Source organism: Hylobates moloch, unplaced genomic scaffold (genome assembly GCF_009828535.3).
Source record: "Hylobates moloch isolate HMO894 unplaced genomic scaffold, HMol_V3 SCAFFOLD_19, whole genome shotgun sequence".
Taxonomy (NCBI): Eukaryota; Metazoa; Chordata; class Mammalia; order Primates; family Hylobatidae; genus Hylobates; species Hylobates moloch.
The window spans coordinates 22,970,087-22,985,302 of record NW_026652294.1 but is presented as its reverse complement, the minus strand read 5'-3'; the positions used below and the strand labels follow the sequence as shown (position 1 = coordinate 22,985,302).

Here is a 15,216-nt window from a genome sequence, read left to right as displayed (position 1 = left end):
CTCGGGAGGCTGATGTGGAAGAATGGCATGAACCCGGGAGGCAGAGCTTGCAGTGAGCCGAGATCACGCCACTGCACTCCAGCGTGGGAGACAAAGCAAGACTCCATTTCAAAAAAAAAAAGAAGAAGAATAAGAAGGCCAGGCGCAGTGGCTCACGCCTGTAATCCCAGCACTGTGGGAGGCCGAGGCGGGCGGATCACAAGGTCAGGAGATCGAGACCATCCTGGCTAACACAGTGAAACCCCGTCTCTACTAAAAATACAAAAAATTAGCCAGGCGTGGTAGCAGGCGCCTGTAGTCCCAGCTACTCAGGAGGCTGAGGCAGGAGAATGGCGTGAACCCGGGAGGTGGAGCTTGCAGTGAGCCGAGATCGCACCACTGCACTCCCGCCTGGGCGACAGAGTGAGACTCCGTCTCAAAAAAAAAAAAAAAAAGAAAGAAAAAGAAAAAAGAAAAAAAAATTTAAGAAAAGAAAGAGAAAAGGCAGAGGGAGATTATACAAATTATACACACATAGAGAAGAGAAGACAATGTGATCAAAGAGACAGTGATTACAGTGATATGACCATAAGTCATGGAATGCCCGGAGCCACCAGAAGCTGGAAGAGGCAGGGAAGGGTTCCCTATTAGAGGCTCCAAAGGCAGTGTGGCCCTGCTGACACCTTGATTTCATCTCAGTGATACTGATTTTGGACTTCTGGCCCCCTAGAACCATGAGAAGGTAAATACCTGTTGTTTTCAAGTTTGTGGTAATCTGGTCCTGTAGCAATAGGAAACTAACACAGGCATTTTAGGCATGAACTATAGATTTGAGCATTATCAACATATAGCTAGTAGCTGAAGCTCTGCAAGTGGCTGAGAGCATTCAAAGAGAAACTACAGTAAGAGAACCAAAGCTAGAGGCTGGAGTTCGTAGGTGTTAAAGAGCTGCCAGCTTCTGATTAAAGATGATGGAGTCAACAGATACAGTTACCTCTGCTACTCCTTACCAAAATGAAAGATAATTTTCTTTCAAGATATAAATTCAAAACAACAGAGAAAATACAAAAGACATGATAACATAACACTTTGGAAGTATAATTTGGCCCTCTGTATTGTGGATTCTACATCTATGGATTCAACCAACTGTGGACCAAAAATATTTTTTAAAATCTATAAAAAATTAAAATATGGCCAGGCACGGTGGCTCACGCCTGTAATCCCAGCACTTTGGGAGGCCGAGGTGGGGGGATCACCTGAGGTTGGCAGTTCGAGATCAGCCTGCCCAACATGGAGAAACCCCGTCTCTACTAAAAATACAAAATTAGCCGGGCATAATGGCGCATGCCTGTAATCTCAGCTACTCGGGAGGCTGCCACAGGAGGAGAATCACTTGAACCTGGGAGGCAGAGGTTGTGGTGAGCCAAGATCACGCCATTGCACTCCAGCCTGGGCAACAAGAGCAAAACTCCATCTCAAAAAAACAAAAACAAAAACAACACCTTGGGAGGCCGAGGCAGGCGGATCACGAGGTCAGGAGATCGAGACCATCCTGGCTAACACAGTGAAACCCCATCTCTACTAAAAATACAAAAAAATTAGCCAGGCGTGGTGGCACGCACCTGTAGTCCCAGCTACTAGAAAGGCTGACGCAGGAGAATGTGTGAACCTGGGAGGCGGAGGTTGCGGTGAGCCAAGATCGCGCCACTGCACCCCAGCCTGGGTGACAGAGGAGACTCCGTCTCAAAAAAAAAAAAAATACAACAATAAAAAAATATATAAAATGTAGGCCAGGTGCAAGTGGCTCATGCCTATAATCCTAACACTTTGGGAAGCTGATGCAGGCGGGTCACCTGAGGTCAGGAGTTCGAGACCAGCCTGGCCAACATGGTGAAACCCCATCTCTACTAAAAATACAAAATTAGCTGGGCATGGTGGCGCACACCTGTAGTCCCAGCTACTCGGAAGGCTGAGGCAGGAGAATTGCTTGAGCCTGGGAGGCGGCAGTTGCAATGAGCCAAGATCACGCCATTGCACTCCAGCCTGGGTGACAGAGCGAAACTCCATCTCAAAAAAAAATTTTAAATACAGCATGACAACTATTTACATTCCATTGTTTGTTTGTTTGTTTTTGAGATGGAGTCTCACTCTGTGGCCTCAGTCTGGAGTACAGTGGCAAGATCTCGGATCACTGCAACCTCCGCCTCCCAGGCTCAGATAATTCTCCTTCCTCAGCCTCTTGAGTAACTGGGATTACAGGCATGCGCCATCATGCCCAGCTAATTTTTGTATTTTTAGTAGAGACAGGGTTTCACCATGTTGGCCAGGCTGGTCTTGAACTCCTGACTTCAGGTAATTGGCCCACCTCAGCCTCCCAAAGTGCTGGGATTATAGGCGTGAGCCACCGCGCCCCATCTACATTGCATTGACATTGCATAGTCGTCCCTCAGTATCTGTGGGGAATTGGTTCTAGGACCCCTGAAGATAGCAAAACCAGGATGCTCAAGCTCCTTACATAAAATGGTATAGTATTTGCATATAACCTATGCACATCCTCCAGCATACTTTATTTTCTTTTATTTATTTATTTATTTATTTATTTTTTGAGACAGAGTCTTGCTCTGTCGCCCAGGCTGGTGCGCAGTGGCACAATCTCGGCTCACTGCAAGCTCCGCCTCCCGGGTTCATGCCATTCTCCTGCCTCAGCCTCCCGAGTAGCTGGGACTATAGGTGCCCGCCACCACGCCTGGCTAATTTTTTGTATTTTTTTTTTTAGTAGAGACGGGGTTTCCCTGTGTTACCCAGGATGGTCTCGATCTCCTGACCCCGTGATCCGCCCGCCTCTGCCTCCCAAAGTGCTGGCATTATAGGCATGAGCCACTGCGCCCGGCCTATTTTATTTTATTTTTTGAGACAGAATTTCACTCTGTTATCCAGGCTGGAGTATAATGATGTGATCTCCAATCACTGCAACCTCCGCCTCCCAGGTTCAGGCAATTGTCCTATCTCAGCCTCCTGAGTAGCTGGGATTACAGGTGTGTGACATCACATCCGGCTAATTTTTTATATTTTTAGTAGAGACAGGTTTTCTACTACATGTTGGCCAGGCTGGTCTCAAACTCCCGACTTCAGGTGATCCGCCCACCTTGGCCTCCCAAAGTGCTGGGATTATAGGCATGAGCCACTGCACCTGGTCCTCTAGTATACTATAAATCATCTCTAGATTACATATAATACCTAATACAATGCAAATGCTATATAAATAGTTATTATACTGTTTGGATGTTTTGTTTTGTTTTGTTTTTGAGACAGAGCCTTGCTCTGTCACCCAGGCTGGAGTGCAGTGGCGCAATCTTGGCTTACTACAACCTCTGCAGCAATTCTCGTGCCTCAGCCTCCTGAGTAGCTGGGACTACAGGCATGCGCCACCATGCCCAGGTAAGTTTTTGTAGAGATGGGATTTTACCACATTGGCCAGGCTGGTCTCGAACTCCTGACTCAAGTGATCCGCCTGCCTTGGTCTCCCAAAGTGCTGGGATTACAGGGATAAGCCACTGTGCCTGGCTGGGTTTCTTTTTTTTTTCTTTTTCCTTTTGACACAAGGTCTCACTCTGTCACCCAGGCTGGAGTGCAGTGGTGTGATCTCAGCTCACCGCAACCTCTGCTTCCCAGGTTCAAGCAATCCTCCCACCTCAGCCTTCAAGTCCGGGACTATAGGTGTGCACCACCATGCCTGGCTAATTTTTGGATTATTAGTAGAGACAGGTTCTGTCATGTTGCCCAGGTTGGTCTTGAACTCCTGGGCTCAGGTGATCCAACCCACCTTGGCCTCCAAAAGTGCTGGGATTACAGGTATGAGCCACCATGCCCAATGTATACTGTATTGTTTAGGGAATAATAACAAGAAAAAAAGTCTGTACGTGTTCTACACAGACACAACCATCCATTCTTTAAAATTTTCAGCTGGGTGCAGTGGCTCACACCTGTAATCCCAGCACTTTGGGAGGTTGAGACAGGTGAATCACCTGAGGTCAAGCGTTCGAGACCAGCCTGGCCAACATGGTGAAACCCCATCTCTAATAATAATACAAAAATTAGCTGGGCATGGTGGTACATACCTGTAATCCCAGCTACTTGGGAGGCTGAGGCAGGAGACTCTCTGAGGCAGAGACTGTAGTTAGCTGAGATCGCACCATTGCACTCCAGCCTAGGCAACAAGAGCAAAACTCCATCTCCAAAAAAAAAAAAAAATTTTCAATCCATGGTTGGTTGAATCCATGGATGTGGAATCCACAATTATGAAGGGCCAACTATATTAGGTATTATAAGTAATCTAGGGATACTTAAATATCAGCTGCCCTGGCCTCAACAGGCCCTTAGGTACATTCAGGGATGGAAAGTTCAGCCTGCCTGGGTCTCTCACCTCAGAAAAGCAGAAGTGGCCTTCAAGGCCTCAGCAGCCACCTCCAGCACAGGGCTGCTGACTGCTTCTTGGAGGGCACGGCCAGCATCTCTGCACATGGCTGAGCTTGTGAACAGCTTGATCTCCTCTGGCTGCCTGAGAAATGGTAGATGAGAAATGAGTAGGTGAACTCTTATCACTGACCCCACCAGGAATGAAAGCCCACTTTTCCTTCTGCAGTCTGGCCCCTACAAGCCTCATGTTCCACCACTTTGCTCACCGGGTCAGGATTTCAGCGAAAAGCAGCAGGCCCTGCTTGTGCAGCTCTATGTTGTTCATCTTCAGGCTTCCCTGCAGGCTCCTCACCACTGCCTCGATCCCTACCACAGGATGACATGACAGAGGCCAGGGATCAGTGCTCTCTTGTTCCTTCACTGCCCACGCAGGAGAGGTGACAGGCTCTGGACAGCATGTATCAGTTGGAGGCCACTCCTGGAGGGACCCTGACAAGATTGAGCTATTGGGACCAGACTGTGAGATCTTTGAGGCCGGGCCCTCATCTGATTCATCTCCCCAACTCCCACTACAAGCCATAGCACAGTCCCTGGCACTTGAGGTTTTCAGTGAACACCTACTGACCAAGCCGTATTTTCTCCACTTGGCATACTCCTGTTCCTCCTTGGAGAATCGGGTCAAAACCCCACTCCTCCAAAAAGCCTTCCCTGATCCACTCAGAGCTGTGAACCTTCCCTGAGCCCCCAAAGCTCCTGTGCTTCCCTCTAGCAGAGCTCTAATCAGCTCACAATGAAATTTCCCTTTGCATCTCTCTCCCTTTCTGAGGGCAAAGACCAATGTTATTTGTTATCTCTAAATCTCCAGGTCCCAGCCTGGTGCCTGGCATAAACTAGGAATATAAAATGAATGACTGTGCCTACTTTAAAAATCTAGATGTGTTATAATAAGTCCCAGACAGTGCACTCACGCCTGTAATCCCAGCACTTTGGGAGGCCGAGGCAGGCACATCACCTGAGGTCAGGAGTTCGAGACCAGCCTGGCCAACATGGCGAGACCCTGTCTCTACTAAAAATACAAAAAAATTAGCCAGGTGTGGTGGCAGTCGCCTCTAATCCCAGCTACCCAGGAGGCTGAGGCAAGAGAATTGCTTGATCCTGGGAGGCAGATGTTGCCGTGAGCCGAGATTGTGCCATTGCACTCCTGCCTGGGCGACAGAGCAGGACTCCGTCTCAAAAAAAGAAAAAGTTGCCCGGCGTGGTGGCTCACGCCTGTAATCCAGCACTTTGGGAGGCCAAGGCGGGTGGATCACAAGGTCAGGAGTTCGAGACCAGCTTGGACAACATGGTAAAACCCCATCTCTACTAAAGATACAAAAAATTAGCTGGGTGTGGTGGCACATGCCTGTAATCCCAGTTACTCGGGAGGCTGAGGCAGGAGAATTGCTAGAACCTAGGAGGCGGAGGTGGCAGTGAGCCAAGATCACGCCATTGCACTCCAGCCTGGGTGACAGGGTGAGACTCCATCTCAAAAAAAAAAAAAAGCCCCAGACAAGGAAGGACAGTTTCAAGAAACTTTGAAAGAATAAATTAGCAAAACTTAAAGACTAGCTGGATGGTTAGATACCTGGGGCATGGGAAAGAACTAAATCTAAGTTTGAGTAACACTGTTTAGAGTTGTTGTTAACATGCAACAGGAATTCATTTAGTGGCTAAGAGAAGTGTCCTTCCCTTGCTGAAGCGTCTAAACATATATACTTCTGATAATCAGTGAACAGCAGAACATTTGGATATCAATACTTGCATATGAAATCTGGTAATGAGTTTGGGCTGATGAAATGTCTAGACTCAGTGCTACCCTCCAAGGTGGAGACTAGCCCCCCAACACTGCTGCTGCTACCCAACTGCAAACTGCCGTCCACCCAACCCAAAGCTCGTACAGGACCCTTACTACCAACCATACACCGTGTGGCACTTGGAAAAAAAGAGTGGCTCTTCTGCCAGGAGTGTCAAGCAGTTATAGCTGGACCAGACGAGCACTTCGCTGGAAGAAGAAAGATGCTCAAAGAGGAACTCTGACAAGGGAGAGGATGAGAAAACAATAAATGACAGCCATGTGATCACAATCCCTTAACTGATGCTAAGGCCTTGGATTTATTCAGCACCTTACTCTTGCTACTTCATCTGTTCACATATCCTCTCCATGAGTCATGATCATCAATCCACTAATAAACCTGGAAAGTGCCCTTGGTTATGGTTTAACCTCTTCTTTTTAACAGATGGGGAAACTGAGTCCCAGAGAAGAGGCACTATTAGTGGCAGAAGTAGAAATGGAAATTAAGTCTCCTAATTCTCAGAATGGGCAGTGGCGTGGATGAAGGAAAAAGACATTTTAGAGTCAGAGAGACTTGACTTTTTATCCCATCTCTGCCAATGACTAGGCCTGCCAATTATTTCATTCTCTGAGCCTCAATTTCCTTATCTATAAAATAGTGAAGATGAAGACCTAAATGTGGTAACATTTGCAATGCATCTCATAACAGTCCCTGCTCATAACAGTCCCTTGAAAAATATTGTTTCCTGTTGCCTACCTGGTCCACAGGTCTTTCCACCACCCCACATTAGGTTTTTATTCATAGGTGACCAAATAAATGACAAAAATCAGTAACAAATTGCTCAAAGTCATACAAGAAATCTGTAGCAATAGGATTCAGATGTTATGAGACATAGTTCATAGGGTCTGTCATACACAATTGAACCTGTCACCACCCCATCCTTCTAGTATAGGGAGGAGAAGGTTAGAAGCGTTCCCCTACCTGGGATGTCAGCGTGGATGAAGGCTGGGGCATGCTTCGCTGGGGAGTGGACAAGCACCGCAGTTATACAGTGAGCACTGGCCACCTGCAGGGTTTCATCTCTAGAGAGGAGAAGCTGGAGAAACAGGCAGCAAAAAGTACCCCAGTCACACCACGAATAGGACCAGAAAAACTGGCCTAGGTGCCTCAGGGAAATAGCCTAATTCATTTCTGATCCTTCCTGTCCCACATGGCACCAGGCACAAGGATGGTGCTCAGGAGAGCAGTTATGGATTATGGGAAGGGGTGTCTGTGAACAGCAGCAGGTGAGAAAAATAAGGAAAGAACACAATGTAAAACCCACCAGGGGCACTCAAAGAACACTGTAACTGTTATCACCAATAAGGGCTCAAGCCTTCATTAACAAAAGTACTTTCAAAGTCTTCATTTGGTTTATTTATTTATGAAACAGGTCTCACTCTGTTGCCCAGGCTGGAGTGCAGTGGCATGATCATGGGTCATGGCTCACTGCAACCTCTGCCTCCAGGTCGCCAGCGATCTTCTCATCTCAGCCTCCTGAGTAGCAGGGACTACAGGCACATGCTACCATGCCTGGTACCTTTTTTTTTTTTTTGAGACGGAGTCTCGCTGTGTCACCCAGGCTGGAGTACAGTGGCATGATCTTGGCTCACTGCAACCTCCGCCTCTCTGGGTTCAAGCGATTCTTCTGCCTCAGCCTCCCGAGTAGCTGGGACTACAGGCGTGCACCACCACGCTCAGCTAATTTTTGTATTTTTAGTAGAAACAGGGTTTCACCATATTGGCCAGGCTGGTCTCGAACTCCTGACCTCGTGATCCACTTGCCTTGGCCTCCCAAAGTGCTGGGAATATAGGCATGAGCCACTGTGCCTTGCCTTATTACTATTTTTTTTTTTTTGACACAGGGTCTCACTTTATCACCCAGGCTGTAGTGCAGCCGTATGAACACGACTCACTGCAGCCTCAACTTCTCTAGCATAAGCAATCCTCCTGCCTCAGCCCCACAATTAGCTGGGACTACAGGCATGCACCACCACCCTGGCTAATTTTTATTTTTATTTTTATAGAGACAGGGTTTCACCATGTTGCGCAGACTGGTCTCAAATTCCTGAGCTTAAGCAATCCACCTGCCTTGGCCTCCCCAAGTGCTAGGATTACAGGCATGAGCCACCATGCTCAGCCCCAGCTCGTTTTAAAATTTTTTATAGAGACAAGGTCTCAGTATATGGCCCATTCTGGACTCAAGTGATCCTCCCACCTTGGCCTCCCTAAGTGCTAGGATTACAGGCATGAGCCACTGCACCCAGCTGGCCCTCATCTGGCTTTGATGTTTGCAACAATTCTGTGACATAACAAGGAAAGGTTCTACTATAAACCTCAATTTACTGAGTGCACAGAAAAGATTTAACACAGTAGGCCTGAGGCTATTATACTTAGAAAACCCTGTCTGCAAGGCTGGCTCTTGGCTGGGTTTGGGAACTTGGATTTCAGGAGGGTTCCTACTGGAACTGAGAGAGTGGCTCACTGTGACTAAACTATTTGTACAATGAACAGTTGACCCTTGAACAACACAGGCTTGAACTGTGTGGTTCTACTTATACGTGGCCTTTTTTCAACTGAACGCTGATGGAAAATGCAGTATTCACTAGATGCGAAACTGGCATATGAACAGGGCCAACTTACTGGAGTTTGCCAGGGCTGACTGTAGGACTTGAGTATATGTGGGTCTGGGTGTATGCCGGCGGTCCTGGAACCAAGTGCCCGTGTATACGAGGGACAACTGTAGTTTATGCTGAATACCAGTTTTCCTTCTGGGAGTCTGGAATTTTGGTACATGCTCAGCAGAGGATACCTACATGAACAGCCAGTCCCCTGTAAAAACCTGGGGTGCTGACACTCTGATGAGCTTCCTCAGTAGGTAAGGTTTCACATGTCACAGTGCATTCCTGGGGAAATTAAGAAGTGCATCCCATGTGACTCCACTGAGAGAGGACTCTGGAAGCTTGTGCTGGTTCCACCAGACTTTGCCCCATGCACCTTTCCTTTTGCTGATACTGCTTTCCTTACACTGCCATAAATCGTAGCTATGAGTATGACTATACGTTGAGTCCTATGAGTCCTCCCAGCAAATAATCAAACCTGGGGGTAGTCTTGGGAACCTTTAGCAAAGTTAGGTTACTTACTCTAGGCTACACAGCTGGTAAGTGGCAAAGCTAAGGCACAAACTCAGGTCAGCCAAGTCCAGATCTAGCAGTCTTCCCACAACTGTGATGCCTCCCCCACCAGAATTTTTAGATCAGGCATATTTGCTACTCCAAACATCTCAGTGAATTTCCACTGCACTCTGAACAATATCCAAACTCCTACTGGTCACCATAGCTATTAGGGATGCCTCTAACACTTTCAGAAATCAAGAAAAGCGTTAACTGCAACTACAGATTTTAAGTATCATAGAAGCTGATTTTGGGAGAGAAAAATGCCAAACAGAATATACATCACCAGAAGAATGGAGGGCATACCTGGTTTTACAGCTTTTAAGAAAAAGGACCAAGTAGACATGAGACTACTAATGTCTGGTAAAGATACATCTGAGGACTGCAAGCTTAACCCCATCTCAACCATATTGGACTTACAAATGGACACATAAACAGCCTTCCTACTTGTCAGACATATCAGGAAAAGCAAAAAAAAAAAGCCAGATTTTCTGATAGTATATAAAGGAGTTTAGAAATTAGGGAGGCCGAGGCGGGCGGATCACGAGGTCAGGAGATCGAGACAATCCTGGCTAACACAGTCAAACTCCGTCTCTACTAAAAATAAAAAAAATTAGCCGGGTGTGGTGGTGGGCACCTGTAGTCCCAGCTACTTGGGAGGCTGAGGCAGGAGAATGGCGTGAACCCGGGAGGTGGAGCTTGTAGTGAGCCGAGATCACGCCATTGCACTCCAGCCTGGGCGACAGAGCGAGACTCCATCTCAAAAAAAAAAAAAAAAAAAAAAAAGAAATTAACCTTTATCTTGTTCTCTTTTATAAAAGAAATGACATATTGTATCTTAAGATGCTATTGACGTAAGGCGAGCCATTATTTTATGTACCACTAAGAAAGAAAAAGTGCTACCAATTCAACTATGATGCACCATTGATGGTAAAATGTCTCCCAATTTCAGAGCTGTTAAAATGTGAAAAAATGTATCTCAGAATCAAAGAAATATGATATGTATCCATTAAAACAATGATTCTTGGTTTAAAATAAATATTCTTTTTTGAAGTTTAATTGGTTAAATTTCATTACACTTCAGTTTTGTGACTTCATAACACATTTTTAGTTTCCCTGTTGTTGTTTAAGTACCTATGTTTGAAAATGGCAACAGTAACTGCTTTTAAGTTACTGCTTTTAAGTTTTAAGCTTAAAACCACACTAAAACTTATGGAATACGTGTATGATTCCTAAGTCAGAAACCTGATCCTAGCTCATTACACTTGATGACTGACATTTAAACTCTGAAATGGACTAAACTATTTTCTTCAGAAGTGAGTTCCTTTTCTTGCTATAGTCTCAGGACAAACCTTTTCTTGCTATATTCTCCTGCCTCAGCCTCCCGAATAGCTGGGATTACAGGTGTGTGCCACCACGCCTGGCTAATTTTTGTATTTTTAGTAGAGACAGTTTCACCATGGTGGCCAGGCTGGTCTCGAACTCCTGACCTCGTGATCCACCCGTCCCAGCCTCCCAAAGTGCTGGGATTACAGGCATGAGCCACTGCACCCGGCCTCCCTTCTAACTTCTAACCAGAGCTCCTCCTCCTCTTCCTTGCTGCAGAAAGAGCCCCAGAGTTTGGGCAATCAACACCTGCTATCACATGAGGGTTTGCAGCTCTGCCAGTCCCTGTGCTGAGCACTGGGGAAAGATGCCAGACTCAGGTTTTGCCCTGAAAGAGCTCCCAGCCAGTCAACCACCATATGGTATGAGGTAAGCACTGTGACAGTGGGTCACATTCTGCCTAAAGGAGCCAGGGTGACAGGGGAGCCCTACAGGCTTGAAGGCTGACTCAGATCAGCAGATACAGAGAGGAGAAATGCCCTATAGGCAGAGGAAGAGCAACCGCACAGGCATTGAGACAGGATGACCTAGCATATGCAGGACCAGGGAAAGACTGCATGTGGCTGGAGCACTGGGTTGTGGGGTGGAAGAGACAGGAAAGTGAAGCTGAAGGATATCCAGATAGAGAAGGTCCTCAGTACCAAGCTCAGAAGCTGATCCCTAAAGCAATTGAGGTGACTTTGTTTCTATTGCTGTAAGTATTCTCCATTTTCAGGCAGCCAAAATGTGAAGCGGAAGTCCAGAGGTAAGAATTTGCGGCCAGGTTTGGGGGCTCATGCCTGTAATCTCAGCATTTTGGGAGGCCGAGGCAGGCAGATCACAAGGTCAGGAGTTCGAAACCAGCCTGGCCAGCATGGTGAAGCCCCATCTCTTCTAAAAATGCAAAAAATTAGCCAGGCATCGTGACTGGGCGGCTGTAATCCCAACTACTGGGGAGGCTGAGGCAGGAGAATTGCTTGAGCCTGGGGGGCGGAGGTTGTAATGAGCCAAGATCACGCCACTGCACACCAGCCTGGGCAACAGCGAGACTCCATCTCAAAAAAAATAATAACAATAATTTACAACTGAGGCTAGGTGCAGTGGCTCACACCTGCAATCCCAGCACTTTGGAGGCCAAGGTGGGAGAATTACTTGAGCCTAGGAGTTGAGACCAGCCCAGGCAACATAGAAAGATCTCTGTTTCTACAAAAAATTAAAAATTAGCCATGCCTCATGGTGAACACCTGTAGTCTCAGCTACTCAGGAAGCTGAGACAAGAGCATCGCTTGAGCCCAGGAGGTTGAGGCTGCAGTGAGCTGTGATTGTGCCACTACATTCCAGCCTGAGTGGATACAGCAAGACCTCGACACTTAAAAAAAAAAAAAAAAAACAGAATTTAGAAATGAAAGGAAACCTACTTTCTATCACCGAGGCTGGAGTGCAGTGGCATGATCATGGCTCACTGAAATCTCCGCCTTCTGGGATTGAGCAATCCTCCCACGTCTGCCTCCTGAGTAGATGGGATTACAGGTGTACACCACCACACCCACGCCCAGCTAATTTGTTTTTTTTTTTTTGACATGGAGTCTCGTTCTGTCACCAGGCTGGAGTGCAGTGGCACGGTCTTGGCTCACTGCAACCTCCGCCTCCCAGATTCAAGGGAGTCTCCTGCCTCAGCCTCCCGAGTAGCTGGGACTACAGGCGTGTGCCACCACGCCCAGCTAATTTTTGTATTTTTAGTAGAGATAGGGTTTCACTGTGCTGGCCAGGATGGTCTCAATCTCTTGACCTCGTGATCCGCCAGCCTCGGCCTCCCAAAATGCTGGGATGACAGGCGTGAGCCACCATGCCCAACTTTTTTGTATTTTTTATAGAGACAGGGTTTTGCCATGTTGCCCAAGCTGGTCTTGCACTCCTGGGCTCAAGCAATCCACCGACCTAGGCCTCCCAAAATGCTGGGACTACAGACATGAGCCACCGCCCCCAGCCAGTATATTATTTTGCCCAGTAAGAAAACACTTGGAAATCTGAGATAGGAGTGGTAGATGAAGACAAGGCCCAAGAAGCACTTGGGTCCCCTTGTTATTGAACCTACAGACCAGGAATCACAAGACAACTACCTTTTTGAGCACCAAAGGCAGTGAGGTATCTCCTGATGACCCTTCGATATTCTTAGCACTTTCTCCCAGTCCATCCTGGTTCATGATCATGGACACAAAGAGATCATACTTCAACAGCTGCCTCAGCAAACCTAGGAAACAAAGGGATTGGGAAGTAAGGCGAGAGGAACACAGGCACCAAAGTACTCCCAAGATAGCCCCTCAGACATCCCCAGAGAAACTTCTTCTTCATCCCTCCACAAATATGAAGAATGGTTAGAATCCTTAAGCACCAATTTGCTTTTTGCACCCAGCTCTCTTCCACACATATCTAGTGAGAGCCCACTAAGTGCTAGGCCTAAGGGTCTAGGGATTCAAGAGTAAGCAAGATAAACATAGCCCGACTGCCTCACTCAACTATAAGTTTCACGAGGGCAGGAATAATGTGAGTTTTTTCAACATAACATCATCCATCACCAGGCACAGTTCCTGACACATAGCAGGAACTCAATAAATATTTTTTGACTAACAAAGAGAGCATACACTCCTGCAGGAGAAACAAACACAAAAACAAGTCAGACAAGGCCAGGCGTAGTGGCTCACACCTGTAATCCCAGCACTTTGGGAGGCCAAGGCGGGTGTATCACTTGAGGTCAGGAGTTCAAGACCAGCCTGGCCAACATGGTGAAACCCCGTCTCTAGTAAAAAAATACGAAAAGTAGCCTGGCATGGAAGCACGTGCCTGTAGTCCCAACTACTCAGGAGGCTGAGGCAGGAGAATCGCTTGAACTCAGCAGGCACAGGTTGCAGTGAACTGAGATGGCGTCACTGCACTCCACCCTGGGTGACAGAGTGAAACTCTATCTTGGAAAAAAAAAAACAAGTCAGACAAATGACCCTTATAATTGTGATAAATGATATAAATGAGAAATACACAAATACATGAAAATGTATATGAGGATTTAACCCAGTGCGGGAGATCAGTAAAGCCTTCCATCAGCAAGTACCATTTAAGCTGAATCTGAAAGATAAGTAGGTAAAACTAGGTGAAGTGGGGAGAAGTATTCCAGGTACAGAGAACAACATTCTAGAAAATGAAAGAAAGCCAGAATGGTTGGGGGGAAAAAAAAAGTCCAGAAATTACGTTTGAGAAGTAGTCACAAAAGACCACATAAGCTATGTTAAGGATTCTGGTACTTATGCTGGGATTCATGGTAAGTCACCAAAGTGCTCCAAATAATACATACTTTAACAAACAAGTAAAGAAATGCATGTCAGAACATTAAATATTAAAATTAAGTAATGTGGAAAAAAGCCCAGAGGACCGTGGGAAATCAAATGAATCATCTAATCTAGCCTAGGGACCCAGGGAAGGCTTCTATAAGAAGATATTTGAACCAAATCTTGAAAGATGAGAAGCTGGATGCAAGCCAACTTCTGGGCAGAGGAGTATATAAAGGCAGGAAAGCATGGTGTGTTCCTGGAGATGCATTTGGTTCAGTAAGGCTGAGTTAGGGTGGGGACACATAGAGAAGTGAAAGATGAGGCTTGAGAGGTTAATAAGGGTTAGACCATAAACAGCTTATGAGCATAGTGGGACCCCATCTCTACAAAAAAAAAAAAAAAGAAAGAAAAAAATTAAAATGCCTGGCAAGGTGGCATGCACCTGTAACACCAGCTACTTGGGAGATTAAGGTGGGAGGATCACTTGAGGCCAGGAGTTCGAGGCTGCAGTGAGCTATGAACATGCCACTGTACTTCAGTCTGGGCAGTAGAACAGGAACCATCTTTAAAAATAACTAAATTAAATAAAATAAGAACTTATGAAGATATTGGGTTGTAAAGTAAGTGAATAAGATGATATAAGACAGAATATAAGACCCATAGCGCTTCAAGGGTCCAAAGGATGTGACTACATCCCTGGCTGAGGGGAGAGGGTTGGAAGGAAAGGCTCTAGAGAAGAGGTGACCTTTAAAGTGTTGTCTGAAAGAAGGTTAGCACTCCCCTTGACCACGATAAAAGAGGCCTTTGGGTCTGACAAACAAGCATAGGGTTAATTTTTTTTTATTATTTAAAAAAAAAAAAAAAAAGGCTGGCCGAGGTGGCTCACGCCTGTAATCCCAACACTTTGGGAGGCCGATGCAGGCGGATCAGGAGGTCAAGAGATAGAGACCATCCTGGCCAACATGGTGAAACCCCGTCTCTACTAAAAATACAAAAATTAGCCGGGCATGGTAGCACACGCCTGTAGTTCCAGCTACTCGGGAGGCTGTGGCTGGAGAATCACTTGAACCCGGGAGGCGGAGGTTGCAG

The 15,216-nt window shown here is 46.5% G+C and overlaps 1 protein-coding gene and 1 pseudogene across 1 annotated transcript in view; one reads left to right on the top strand and one right to left on the bottom strand.

Moving 5' to 3' along the window:
• The window catches only part of MEI1 (meiotic double-stranded break formation protein 1), a 103,664-nt gene that overhangs the window by 64,583 nt on the left and 23,865 nt on the right, over positions 1–15,216 (bottom strand). The window contains exons 7-11 of the mRNA XM_032138977.2: positions 12,925–13,055; positions 7,209–7,323; positions 6,351–6,467; positions 4,662–4,761; positions 4,403–4,537 (exon numbers count right to left, since the gene is read on the bottom strand). Coding sequence (XP_031994868.1) covers positions 4,403–4,537; positions 4,662–4,761; positions 6,351–6,467; positions 7,209–7,323; positions 12,925–13,055 — 598 coding nt within the window. The remainder of the gene's footprint in view (positions 1–4,402; positions 4,538–4,661; positions 4,762–6,350; positions 6,468–7,208; positions 7,324–12,924; positions 13,056–15,216) is intronic.
• LOC116459531 (U6atac minor spliceosomal RNA) lies at positions 14,880–14,968 on the top strand (annotated as a pseudogene).